The following is a 13483-nucleotide window of genomic DNA, read 5'->3' as shown; positions in this document are numbered from 1 at the left end:
ACTACTCCCCGGCTGAGTCGACGGACAGAACTGTGATACCATCTGAGCTACGTCGGGAGGTAAGGCTGGAATCCGCATACCAGGAATGCTTGCAGCTTGAAGGTTTTCAAGGAGCTTTCCTAAGAAACTCGACATCGATATCAATACTCCTGGCGGTCCTTGTGAAGCAGAAGAAGAAGCTTGACTATCGTCGATTCGTTGTGCATTGATAGTTGTTCCTCTCGGGACAACCGAGCCAATCCCCGGATGATGATCAGACCTGACCCCGAGAACCTCCTGCATGGCATATCTCTCCCACGCCTACAAGTCTTCTGGTAAACCTTGGTCAGTGGCCTGCCTCCTTTGCTCGTCGACGAGCGCTTGCATCCGACTTTGTACACGTTAAAAATATAAATTTAAATTTATTAAATAAATGTTATTAGGTAAACAAATTATTTTAAAACTTACATATGCCCTTTCGCTCTCCGCCGAGGTCCACGCGCCCTTCTTGGTATAGACCTTCTGATAGTTTCCAAGCAAGGTGTCCGGATTGCCGTCCTCGTCTTTCTGAAAATTTACAAGGAAATAAATCAAATATTGAAATTATTTTAAAGTCAAGCAAAGCAACTTACGTTCTTATGGCGAAGGGCATTGAAAGACACCGTCCCTTGCAAGCTGACACTTTTCTTCTTTGCTCGATTCGCAGAGTTTCGAGCACTCTTTGCCTGCATAAACACAAACATATATATTTAGTAAAAATAATAAAGCGTTACAAACATATAGACGTTAGAAAACAAACCTTGTACTCTGGTGTCTCAAAAAGATCCAACACCTTTATCCAAGCTTGGGCGTTCACATTTGAAGGAGGGTTGTTCAATGCGTACTCTCGATCTGACCCACATTTTTTCTTATAGTGAATTCCGCATTTTGTCTTCACATTCCGTAGGCGTTTCTTCGCTTCAGCAATGATAGCCTGATCGATTCTTTCTCGTCCATCGCCTGCTCGTCCAATGACTCTTGTCTTAGGATCTATGCGTCTGATGTCATACTGCTCGTGCGTCAACTCCAAAAGTCTTTTTTGCTGCGCTGGCGTTACCTCCTTCCACGAAATTGTATGCGGAGGAATGATGTCGCGAACCACACCGCCTAAGAAGTTTGTGAACATCATGTAATCGGATTCGTCATCCTTTTCCGGCTGTATAAAAGCGTCGTAGTTCGGGTAATAGTGCACCAACTCTTTTGGCTTGCCCATCTTGGCTCTCTCAAAGGTCACGCCGGTCGTGATTCCGCGCTTCTTGGTCGGTGGCATCGTGTCATCATGGCCACTATCATCACGGCGATGGGATTGATCCTCTCCACCGCTACCTCCCGCTCCCATAGCCATCGACATATCTATACATTTAAAAGCAAAACAAAACGTTAAAAATAAAAAATTTCAATAATTTAATTTTGAAATATAAATCCAAGAAAACATAATTACTCATTCATCGTCAGCATATACATAATCTATGTCATCCAAGTCTAAATCATCATCTACATCATCAGGACGATCAACATTGCGATCAACGAAAACATCTTGGTCAAGTTCTTCGTCATCTATAAAATCATCGTCCTCTACAATGATGTCTTCTTCAATGATAACATCATCGATCACAACCTCTGGCAAAGCTGTGTCACGACATATAGAAAGTTGCTCTAAATCCGTTGGTTGAACAACTAATTGAGACGTAGATTGATCTTCAATATCGGGAACATCCCACACATGACGATGATGACTTTCCTCTACGATTTCCCATTGCGGGTCATTATGCAAGTCTTTAAGATAAAAAACTTGTCGGGCTTGAGTCGCCAATATGAATGGCTCGTCAAGGTACCATTTTTTTGCCACATAAACACTTGTAGTTCCAAAAATCTCGTCCTTATGTATTCGTTTCTTAGGATCATTGTCTCCAAACCATTGACATTTGAACAGTATGACACGACAACTATTAGTATACTTCATCACGATGACATCTTCCATTTTGCCGTAAAAATCATGACCGTCAACTGATGGTACTCTGACGCCGCTGTTTTGAGTAGTCCGACTGTCATCGCGAAGAGAAGTCACAAACTTAATCCCATTGACCTCACAATTTGGATATATTTGAGCTATAGAATGTGGTCTCATAGCTAATGCGTACAACTCATCCGATACGTGAGAGCCCATGTCTCCAAGTTCAAAAATCTGACACCCAAAAGAACAAATTAATTACGAAAAGTTATTGATCGAATGAGGTAATATTATACAAGAACAAATACCCTTTTCTGAAACCAGTCTTTGAATTCTTTTCGATGCGCCTCAGGTCGACCTTCTGCTTCCATCAGTTGTTCGTGTTCACTGATAATTCCACCAAATGTTAAATGTGCTACAAAAGACAGTTATACTATGTGAAAATATTACTTACATCATATACTGATCCACTTCAAGACAGTTGTTCAAAATGTACCACTCTATTTGCTCGCTGCTCTTCTAATCTAATCGCTTCGCAGTCATCTTTCCATAAGGGCGACACGTATGCGACTGAAAAATTGTAAGCTCACGTTCTGCTTCCAAATCCGTTCGGCCAAGACGAGCATTGACATCTATTAGATACCTTGAACAAAATGTCAAAGCTTCTTCTACAACATACGCTTCGGCAATAGAGCCCTCGGGCTTCGCTCTATTTCTCACAAAATGCTTTAGCGTTCCAAGATATCTCTCAAATGGATACATCCACCTCATATGCACAGGTCCTCCATTCAAAGCTTCTTCAGGTAGATGTATTGTCAAGTGCACCATGATACTAAAAAACGCAGGAGGGAATATGCGTTCCAACTTACACAAGATCACTATGATGTCATCTTGCGCTTTCTCAATAGCAGAAACTTGCAACGTTCTGTCGCTCATGAGTTTAAAAAAGTTGCAAAGTTCAGCAATAGTCTCTCGCACAGGCTTCGGCAAAAACGGACGAATACCAAGGGCCAACAATCGTTGCATGATGACGTGACAATCATGAGATTTCAAACCTGTCAATTTCCCGTCTGGGGTAACATTTTTTGCCAAGTTTGAAGCATATCCGTCGGGGAACTTGACAGACTTAATGAAACTTGTAAAATGTTTTCTCTCGTCTTCCGTTAGCGTGAATGATGCCGGTGGCTTGACCCAACGATCACCTACTTTCTTCAAGTGCAAATCACTCTTTATATTCAAGTCCTTCAAATTCATTCTCGATTTAACAGTGTCTTTATTTTTCCCATCTATACTGAGCAGAGTTCCCAAAAGATTCTCACAAACGTTCTTCTCGATGTGCATCACGTCTAGGTTGTGCTTCAATTGCAATTCGGACCAATATGGCAACTCGTAGAAAATACTTTTTTTACCCCAATTCAACTGGTTCGGCGAGCGTTTGCGCTTCTTTCCTCCAAAATCAGGGTGCTTGCCCGGTATTGTCCGAGGAACGTATAACAACTGCTCGAGTATGTTACTTGCGCTTAACTTCTTCGGCGGCTTCCCCTTCTCGTTGCGGATTTGGTAGTGTTCGCTCTTTCTCATCGAGTGATTCGATGGCAGGTATCGACGATGGTCATAATAGACAATCTTGCTTCTAACACGGAGTGCTGGCATGTCTTTATTGCACGTGGGGCAAGCTAAATACCCTTGTCCACTCCATCCCGATAAACTACTTCGTGCTGGGAAATCGTTAATTGTCCAAAGCACTGCGGCGCGCATTGTGAATACCATACTGGTAGCCCCATCTCGTAATCTGACACCTTGCCACAAGTCGTTTAGCTCTTCAACAAGCGGTTGAAGGAAAACGTCCATGTCTTTTCCCGGTGACTTGCGACCTGGAATGAGCATCGTCAACATCATGTACTCCGATTTCATACACAACCAAGGTGGCAAGTTGTATGCAGTCAAGACCACAGGCCACATACTGTATGATAAGCTCTTTTCCCCAAACGGATTGAACCCATCAGCAGCAAGCCCAAGACGAACGTTTCTCGGCTCCGCTGCAAAATCAGGATACTTGTTATCAAACTCTTTCCACGCCAAACCATCAGCAGGATGCCTAAGTACACCTGGCTCCTCGATACGTTCTTTTTCATGCCAAATCATTTCTTCGGCTGTATGTCGACATGCGTACAATCGTTTCAGTCGACCCTTTAAAGGAAAATACCGTAATATCTTATGCGGAATCTTCTTTCCTGCCCCTTTGACCTTCCACCTACTTTCTTTGCAAACGGGACAATAGTCGACATTTTCCTCCCCTTTCCAAAATAAGGCACAATCATTGACGCAAACGTCGATCATCTCATACCCCATGCCAAAACGTTTCAACTTCGCCTTCGCCTCGTAGTGCTTTTCTGGAATTCGATTTCCGGTCGGATGAGACTTCCGCAATAACTGAAGAAGCTGAGTGAACGACTTGTTTGTCCACTGGTTCGTGACTTTGATGTGCATCAACGACACCAAAAATGAAAGAGACGAAAATTCTTTGCACCCAGGGTACAGCTCTGCTTCAAGCTCGGCGAACAGGTCCTCCAATTGCTCTTGTTCTCGTTCTTCTCTCGGGGTCGGATCATACTCTGGGTCGTATTCATCATGATCCAGGATGTCATGCAAAGCGTCATTCAACCCTCCATCTTCACTTTCATCAATGCTCTCGTCGTCTTCTATGACCTCTGGAATTATTGGTTCCCCGTGATGAAACCACCGTTTGTAGTTCGGTGAAAACCCTCGGATGTACAAGTCGGTTTCAACATCATCGATGGTCTGATACTTCACGTTGTTGCAAGTTTTACATGGACACTTGACTTTTCCATTTACCACTTGCTGGCGTGCAAGTCGAATAAACTCTGCTACACCATTTCGAAACTCCAAACTCACACGATTATTCTCAGAAATCCATTCACGATTTGGATTCGACATTTCACTGATTAAAAATTCAGAGATGGTTAATTTTTTACAGCTTAAAATTAGAATGTAATTAATTCTACAAAAAATTTGGCATGGTTTCTGCTATATTTTGGATAAACCAAAACCTGCAAATTTAATTATTTAATCACAAATAACAATCCTTAACTACAACTACATAAACCGAGTCTCCATGGCTCGGTCAAAACAGATCAAAAAGCTTTAAAAATTTAATTTTTACCAATTATCAAATTTAAATTCCTAATTACTATTTCGTAAACCTAACACAATTTAATATATAATTTAATTGTTAACTCAAATCAAAACTAAAAATATCACCAATCATTTAATTTACTAAACAAAAATTATTTACTTACCAAAATAGGAGGATCGAGTGTCTCGAGACAATATCGAGTATCTCGTGACAACTACGTACAAAAACGATGAATAATTGCTACGTACGGCAACAATGAATGACGGACACTAATCTGAAAAAAAAAACAAAAAAAAACAAACAAAAAGCATGAATTTCGCAGGTATTAATAACATGTCTTTGTGCAGTGCAACACATTGATGGGTTTAGTTTTTGTAGGTCACACCCACAATATCTAATTGTTTGGCCATGCTTTTATATTGTAGCCTATCTCTAGGACCTGAAAAACTCTAACTGAGACTTTGTCTCCCTGACCATATAGCAGTTTATTGCAAGTCCAGAACACAACAATTCTGATGAATTTATTTAGACTTTTCAACATCAGAAAATGAAGCAACAAAACGGTCAAACAACACTTGAAAGAGTAGTAGAATATTGCCATGAAATAGCAGGACAATAACAAGAAGAATATAATTTTCTGATGTTTGCTTCATGATTTCATATAAGATATTATTGTTTCATTTGATTACCTAGTTATATGATTTGTATCTTATTTTGAGGTTGCTAAGATAAACTGCAAAATGTCATTGTTGATGTAAAAATAACTGCCTAATAAGCTCATTGATCTACATATCACCCTGTATTCAGCATTGCTTGGTTCTTACAAGTAAAATAAACAAAATAAACTATAATCATGATGTATAAACAAACAAATCTATATCAATTGATTCTTTAGAGTATGTGTATAAATACTCTGTCGTTCAAATTATTTGAAATAGAAAAAAGAGAAAGATTGCACACTATTCCATTGACATTGTAATAATTTGGAATTAACCATACCATATCTCAACAAATTCTCTATTTCTTCATTTTACTCTGTCGTTCAATAGAAAGGAGAAACATAATTCGCACATACTCTTATAAAACTGCAATAATATTTCAAATAAGCACAGCCAACCAGGAATGCCTTTGCTCACAGCGAAGAAAACCAAGAAGGCGGTTGCACACAAGTAATACATAAATAACACTAAGACAATATTCTCTCAGCCATAGCTGCAACACTATGTGTTCTGATTTTTGAAGAAGAAGAAGCAGTTAGAAAGATATCTATGTAATTGTAATTGAGAAAAACAATTATAACATATTTATTCACTAACAAAACAATTGATTCTCTCTCAGTCTTTAATTTCAGAGTCTCAGACCCATTTGATCATTGAATGCGTAAATTCCTACACTTACAATGCTGTAAGTATATGACAGACATTTTATTGATGGATAAAAATTGCCCTGAAAACGTCAATAGGGAAGCTCTGAAAGACAGTACAAAAAATATGTTCTTAATTTTACCAACTGCCGAGAATCAGCGTAAAATTGAGGAAAGGTTAAAATAGACTGCAAAATGCGGGTATATCAGTATCATATCAGCCAAGGACTAACATTTTTTAAGCCATAGCAGCCAAGGACCAAAAGAAAGAAAGAAAGACGAAAAAATTGCATACCCAAAATAAAGAAAAAAGCTCATTGAAATCATAATATCATATCAGTATGTTAACAAGGACCAAATCTCCAATTCACCCACAGATAATACCGACCCATTACCTGGGTGAAGATTGGCGGATTTCTGGGCGGGGTTTGAGAGAACGATCGATTGGTGGATTTCTGGGCGGGGTTTGAGAGAAAGATCGATTGACGGATTCTTGAGCAGCGGAATGGACGCGATGGACCTGAACGCGGCGAATCTGAAACTTTGGAGACATAATGAGAGGGTGGGGGAGTGAGCGACACAGATAAAGAACGAGTAATCGACTCACCTCGACGAGCGGCAGCCAAAATCGCACGGAGAAGACAAATTTGGATTTATGGGAATCGTCGGACCTGGGTTGGGAGTTAAACCTGGGTTCGGAACCAGGGAGTGAGCGAGTGTCAGAGGAGAGGAAGAGAGAAAGAACGAGAGATCACTCACCAAAATCAACGGCGGCGCGGAGTGGCGGCCAATTTCTGGGAGACCTCTGGTGTAGCCGAGAGAAACTTGGGATAGTGGTAATTAACGCGGGGGAGGTTATACGTATTGGGTTATTCTTTATAAAAGTGAAACGAGGATATTATATTTTCAGCCGATACTTCAGCAATCAGTTTGTTATTTTTTTTAACCTACAGACGCGAGAACTCGCGTCTAAATCCTGAGCGAATTTTTTTTGGGAAGAAACTACTTTCCTTTTTCTTCTCGCATTCGATATAGACGCGACTTTAAATTTCAGACGCAAGAAGTCGCGTCTGCTACCAAACAAAATTAATAAAAAGCGGGATAAATGTCCCGGTCAAAATTTTGGTGAAATTTCGTATCAGACGCGAAAAGTCGCGTCTGCAATACTAAAAGTAGTGTCTAAATAGACGCGACTTCTCGCGTCTGAAACCTCTCGTGTCTGTAGCCTCCATTTGTAGTAGTGAGAAACCAGCACACAAGCACTCAATCTGGACCAGCTAACAATTGTTAGAGAAGCTTCAGCTTTTTGCCTTAGCTTTAATCATTGTCGTTTACAGCTAGTGTCGTTTTATTAACTGTTTGGTTTTGCCAACCTGGCTAGACACTTTATGCCACGCTGGCAGACTTAGTTAAATACCCTGCTACACTGACCTCTAAACTTTGAGATTAATTAATGCAAAATCCCATCGGTTCTCTCTTCTGGTCTAATAACAATAACTTTACTTCGTCATCTTCACATAAGAAACACTCGAGTAAAAAAAAAAGTAGAAGAACAAAAAAACTATCAAATAGGAAAAAGAGGAAGCTGCCCATCAAACAAAACGAACCCGCTGACTCCCACTTTTCTGGGTTTTCTCTCTCCTGCATGCAAGAGCCCTAGTGGCAGATTAACGGTCAGGATCTTCCAGGAGTTTTATTATTGCAGATTCATTTTTGGTCATAAATATAATCATGGTCAATTGGTCATATCTTTCTCCTTCCCGTATCGTGCTAAATCTCCGATGTTAGCAATATTATATTAATATTGTCAGAAATAAAAGACAATTTGCATGGAAGAAAATGAAACGGAAAAACAAATTACAAATAAAACCGGATAAACCTTAGAACCGGAAAAACAAATCGGAGAAGATGGAAATAAACAGTCGAGGCCCGTTGGACGGTTTCCTTGAAGCTTTTTATCGCTCTCCCACAGATGCTTGAATACTTGAGCGAAAGCCTCCCAGGATACAACGACTACAGAGGCAAGCTTAGCACCAATACACTTGACTCTCGGCGAACTAGGACCTGTGCGAAAACTATCACCAAGACAAAGAAAAAGAAAATTTTCTGGAGGAGGAGAGAATTCGGAACTACAGTGGGAGAGATGGATTTGTTGTGTGTCTTCTGAATGAGAACTGAAGCCTCTTTATATAGGCCAAGGCTACGGTTTTGAAATAAAAAAAAGTCCAGCCTTTTAGATTAATGATGCCTCTTAGATCTGAGAAGTCCTTGGTAGAGCGATTTAATCATTGAATTTCAAAACGTCCGAGAGAAATCTTTTGGATAAGGCTTAGCAAGACATATTAATATGTGTTTACATCTGTAAATCGATCATTTGACTCGTGAAGTTGCATATCGATAACAGAATAAAATATATCCGTTTTGAAATGATGCATGTTTGTAAGCTCTTGCGAGTTGCGCCGCAATCATCCTCGAAATCTAAATCTTTTATCCACGCAATCTAAATCTAAATCTAAACCTTCTACAACGCTTAGAATAATCGTTGTATAAGAGTCTCGCTGCGGCGAGGTCCATTATCCTACAACGCTTTGACTACCCGCTGTAGAAATTTGTCACCTCGGCAAAAAACACATGTTGTCGCGGCGAGTATTCTACAACGGATAGTCTAAACGTTGTGGAAAATCTGAAATATACTAAATTCTATAATGTTTAACCATAAGCGTTGTAGAAATACCTAGTTTCTACAACGTTTAGTTATAAGCATTGTAGAAACACCCTGTTTCTACAACGCTTATGTTAAACGTTGTAGAATCCCTAATTTCTACAACGCTTATTTTAAGCGTTGTAGAAAATGAGTTGTAGAATTCAACATTTATAATAGTGTGGCAATGTTGTATTTTGTGCAAAAGGAAGCGACTTTCGCACTTTTATAAGTATGTTTGTCCACTTGAGAGTCTGATTTTTCTCTTGAAGTATCTATCAATACATATTCACAAATAGTAATTGGCACAAAATTAGATGGCTCATAAATAAATTGTTTAAAATAAAACAATATATTTTCACCAACCAAGAGACATCAAATTCAAGCATACAAATAAATAAGCTAGTTAACTCATTGGAAAAAAAGCTATAAAAAAGAGTAACGTTTTTATGTCATTATATTGACTATCAATTCTTTATTCTAGCTAATCTTGTGATCCCAATTTCCAAGCAAAAAATAAAACGATTAGACGTATAATTTTATGATGAGAAGTCATTAATAAATAAACAAAAGTTATTAGTTTTCTAACTCTTCTATTGATCTTTCTTTCTTATTTTCTTTGTGATTGTCTGATCCTTTTCTCTGCCGGCGAAAAATGGTTTTTGGAAAAGGAATTGATGAGCTAGGCATATTGATTAGGGATTGGACACATAATTTCTATTATTTTCATGAATTGAGAGAGATTGAATTTTTCGGAAATACGATCATACCGAGCGAGTAGAGTGATGCTATTTTATACTACATGATGATGTTTATACTGAGTTAGACTATTTTGTTGACGAGAGTGAGGAAAAGATACATAGTGAATGATATTAAGAGAGGAAAGATAATTTGTGAAAGCCGTGAACTAACTTTACATATTGAATGAATTTGATTTTGGGAGAGGTTTCCAAGTCAAACTTACTATTTGAAGTTTTTGAAGACGTGCAACGCTTCAGATTTATATGTTGAGGCATATAGATCTAAGTGGATCTAGAAAAAGTTATCATAAAACTTAATCCCTCAATAACTCTATGCTTAAAAATTGACGTTCTCTTAACGATTTGATGTATTTTTTTCTTCTATAATTTATCATTTATGGTAATTTGTTGAAATTTAGAGAGAGAGAGAGTCGAATCTGAGAAATATTCTTCTTGTTATTGATATGAAATTGTATCACATATTTATAGATATGGTGGATACATTAGACTAGACTAGATACATGATCAGTATAATAAATGTACGTAATAACTACTTCTAGGAAATAGATAATAATAAATATACACAGAGAACAAGACATAGGAAATCGAATGAAAAATAAATGCAACACTCTTTCCAAAGTGAGAAGAGTTCCAAGGAACCGGCTGGTTCCAAGATGGTGAGGTCAGTTCGGAGTGAGCTGAGGTGGATTCCGAACTGAGGACGAACTGAATGTGAGACGAGCTGACGAACTGATGGTGAGACGAGCTGACGTGGTGATGGCGAGACGAGCTGACGAGTTGATGGTGAGACGAGCTGACGAACTGAGACTAGCTGACGAACTAATTTTCTACACTCCCCCTCAAGCTTGATTTGGTATGATGAAGAAATCGAGCTTGGATTGCACAGTTCGAAGATGCTCGTCAATTGGATAGTCATTGAGTTGAACTTTCTCGTGGTTGGTCTCAATGTGAGGTGAGTGCGGACGAGGCTGAGGATGAGCTCGGACGTTACGAGGTTTCTCTGTTGACATGCGAGCTTCGAGGACTTCGGCTCCATCTTGACAGCTGAAAATTTCGGCGAGTTGGGCTACAACTTGTGTTGAGAGCTTGTTGTGAGAAGAGCTCCGACGAGTCCGAGTTGGATTATGCTTGCTCGGTGATACAAGCCTCCGATTTTCTTCCACATGACTACAACTGATTTTCCTCCAAGCATGCCTGTCTCTTTTGCAGGTCTTCGTTCCTAGAGTTGCGTCTTGGAGCTGGTTCATGTTGTTGTGTGGAGAGATGTTGGAGCTTGACTTGTCCGAGCAGCGTAGAGATCCTTCCAGCCTTGACATAGCTGGTAGCTCTGAATCATGAGCTCGGCGTCTGAGTGAGAACTTGGCGGGACTAGATCGGATAGTCATTGATCAAGTTCTCCCCATGACTAGCCAAACATGGAGTGAGGAACTTGTTGGATAAGAGCTTGGTGATGAAGTGAAAAGCTCATTTGGTGAGACCCCGAATGCGTCGTTCACTTCTGATAGTCATTCTGTTCTCCCCCTGACTATCAAAAGTGGAGAGGAAAGATGTAGTCTTGAGAGTGAAGACTTCTTAGTGGCGAGCTTGATGTAGTGGGGAATAACTTCCTGAGCCGAAATGACACCAAGTGAGATATGTCACCGAAGTGAAGAGGTTACCGGAGTAAGGCTCGGTTAAGAGCTGATTTGGTGACGAGAAGGTTCGGTGATGAGAAGACTTGGTGGCGAGTACTCGTTGCGGAGAGCTCGGCTTGATGATGTGAGCTCGGGGTGATGAGAGCTCGCTGTGCAGAGCACGAGATGGTGAGCTCGTTGTGGAGAGGTCGAGGTGGTGAGCTCATTGTGGAGAGGTCGAGGTGGCGAGCTCGTTGTGGAGAGGTCGAGGTGGTGAGCTCGTTGTGACGAGGTCGCGGTGACGAGCTCATTGTGACGAGGTCGCGGTGGTGAGCTCATTGTGAGAAGCTCGCTCGCTCTATGAGAAGTTCGCTCGTGAGGCAAACATGTTGATGAGAACTCAATGTCTGCAATGAACTCGACGAGGAGAGTTCTTTGCGATGAGCTCAATGATGTGTGCTCAGTGTGTGCCATTTCCCACTTTGGATAGTCATTGATTCATTTCTCCCCCTGACTATCCAAAGTACATCAATTTAAGCTTTGTGAATTTCTTCGAGTGAGAGGTCACCTAGTGATAGCTCGCCGAGTGAGGGCTCGCTAGTGATAGCTCGCCGAGTGAGGGCTCGCTGAGTGAGAGGTCACCAATTGATATGTTTGGTGAGGATGTGACTCAGAGAGGAGATGACTCGGTGCAAAGCTAGTGATAGCTCGCCGAGTGAGGGCTCGCTGAGTGAGAGGTCACCAATTGATATGTTCGGTGAAGATGTGACTCAGAGTAGAGATGACTCGGTGCAAAGCTGAGACGTGGTGATGATGAGACTCGGAATTCTTCACTTGGCAAATAGGCTTGACACTGGATACTTTGTTATCAAAGGTGCACCACTTCGGATAGGCATTGTTTTGGTTCTCCCCCTGACTATCGGAAGTGGGGCGCTATATATATATGGAAATGTTACCTCGTAGTCACTTTTCCAAACAAGACTGAGGTCGAGGTCAAGATCCAAGTCGAAGTCGAGGTCCAAGACTAAGTGGCAAAGTCGAGGTCAAACTTGGAACGAGAGGCAAAGTCGAGGTCGAGCTTGGGACGAGTGGCGAAGTCGAGGTCAAGCTTGGGACGAGTGGCGAAGTCGAGGTCGAGCTTGGGAAGAGAGGTGAAGTCAAGGTTGAACTTGGAACGAGTGGCGAAGTCGAGATGCTGATTTGCGGAGCTGCGACAGACGTCCATGAATGAGAGATCAGAGAAGACTCAGTCGCAGAGGTGGCGCTCGCTCTTGGATCTCTGGCGACGTTGCGGGGTGTCCGCTGTGGATGGCGCCAGAGGTTGTGAAGTTGTTGGAGAACTAGGCTGCAAGAGTGAAGATGTCACCAAGTGGAGATGTCACCGAAGTGAAGAGGTCACCAAAGTAAGGCTTGGTGAAGAGCTGATTTGGCGACGAGAAGAATCGGTGATGAGGAGACTTGATGATGAGACTCTTGCGGATATGAGGCCGTTTGAAAAAATTAGCCTTTGATGTTTCTGAATTTGGAAGATATCGAAGTGTGAAAGAGCTTTTGGCGTGAGGCCGTGAAATAAGCTCAGAGTTATTTTCCAGAGTATATAATAAACTATATGTGAGTAATGAAATGAATAGAGCTTTTGGTATTGGACCAGGAAATAAGCTCACATAATTGTGTGAGAGTGAAATATGTATTTTTGTGTTCCGCCCGACGACGATCGCCATCGGGCGGAGTTGGCGGAAGCTTTGAGGTCGAACTGCTCTACTGCTCTGATACCATGTTGAAATATAGAGAGAGAGAGAGTCGAATCTGAGAAATATTCTTCTTGTTATTGATATGAAATTGTATCACCTATTTATAGATATGGTGGATACATTAGACTAGACTAGATACATGATCAGTATAATAAATGTACGTAATAA

The 13483-nt window shown here is 40.8% G+C and overlaps 2 protein-coding genes across 2 annotated transcripts; both read right to left on the bottom strand.

Moving 5' to 3' along the window:
• Nucleotides 1-325: 325 nt before the first annotated feature.
• Nucleotides 326-1363, bottom strand: LOC149388157 (uncharacterized). Its single transcript, XM_089622366.1, has 4 exons — nucleotides 779-1363; nucleotides 612-704; nucleotides 448-546; nucleotides 326-370 (listed from the first exon to the last, which is right to left on the bottom strand). The coding sequence occupies exons 1-4, from the start codon at nucleotides 1361-1363 to the stop codon at nucleotides 326-328; spliced, it is 822 nt and encodes a 273-aa protein (XP_089478492.1).
• Nucleotides 1329-4474, bottom strand: LOC149388156 (uncharacterized). The gene is made up of 4 exons (XM_089622365.1): nucleotides 2502-4474; nucleotides 2278-2356; nucleotides 1460-2203; nucleotides 1329-1371 (listed from the first exon to the last, which is right to left on the bottom strand). Exons 1-3 carry the CDS (start codon nucleotides 4457-4459, stop codon nucleotides 1460-1462), a joined length of 2781 nt encoding a protein of 926 aa, XP_089478491.1. The 5' UTR covers nucleotides 4460-4474; the 3' UTR covers nucleotides 1329-1371.
• Between the last annotated feature and the right edge of the window lie 9009 nt (nucleotides 4475-13483).

Source organism: Urtica dioica, chromosome 8, assembly GCF_054948205.1.
Source record: "Urtica dioica subsp. dioica isolate 48M chromosome 8, U.dioica_male_clone48M_v1_H2, whole genome shotgun sequence".
NCBI lineage: Eukaryota > Viridiplantae > Streptophyta > Magnoliopsida > Rosales > Urticaceae > Urtica > Urtica dioica.
Note: the sequence above shows the minus strand (reverse complement) of the source record. Positions and strands in the feature narration are given on the sequence as shown.

Coding starts and splice junctions, on each gene's coding strand:
- LOC149388156 (XM_089622365.1), bottom strand. CDS start 4,459: ATGCACATCAAAGTCACGAACCAGTGGACAAACAAGTCGTTCACTCAG. Junction 2,357..2,501: donor TATGGAAAGATGACTGCGAA/GCGATTAGATTA, acceptor TGGAATTATCAG/TGAACACGAACAACTGATGG. Junction 2,204..2,277: donor AAGACTGGTTTCAGAAAAGG/GTATTTGTTCTT, acceptor TTTGGGTGTCAG/ATTTTTGAACTTGGAGACAT.
- LOC149388157 (XM_089622366.1), bottom strand. CDS start 1,363: ATGGCTATGGGAGCGGGAGGTAGCGGTGGAGAGGATCAATCCCATCGC. Junction 547..611: donor ATGCCCTTCGCCATAAGAAC/GTAAGTTGCTTT, acceptor GTAAATTTTCAG/AAAGACGAGGACGGCAATCC. Junction 371..447: donor CGGAGAGCGAAAGGGCATAT/GTAAGTTTTAAA, acceptor ACGTGTACAAAG/TCGGATGCAAGCGCTCGTCG.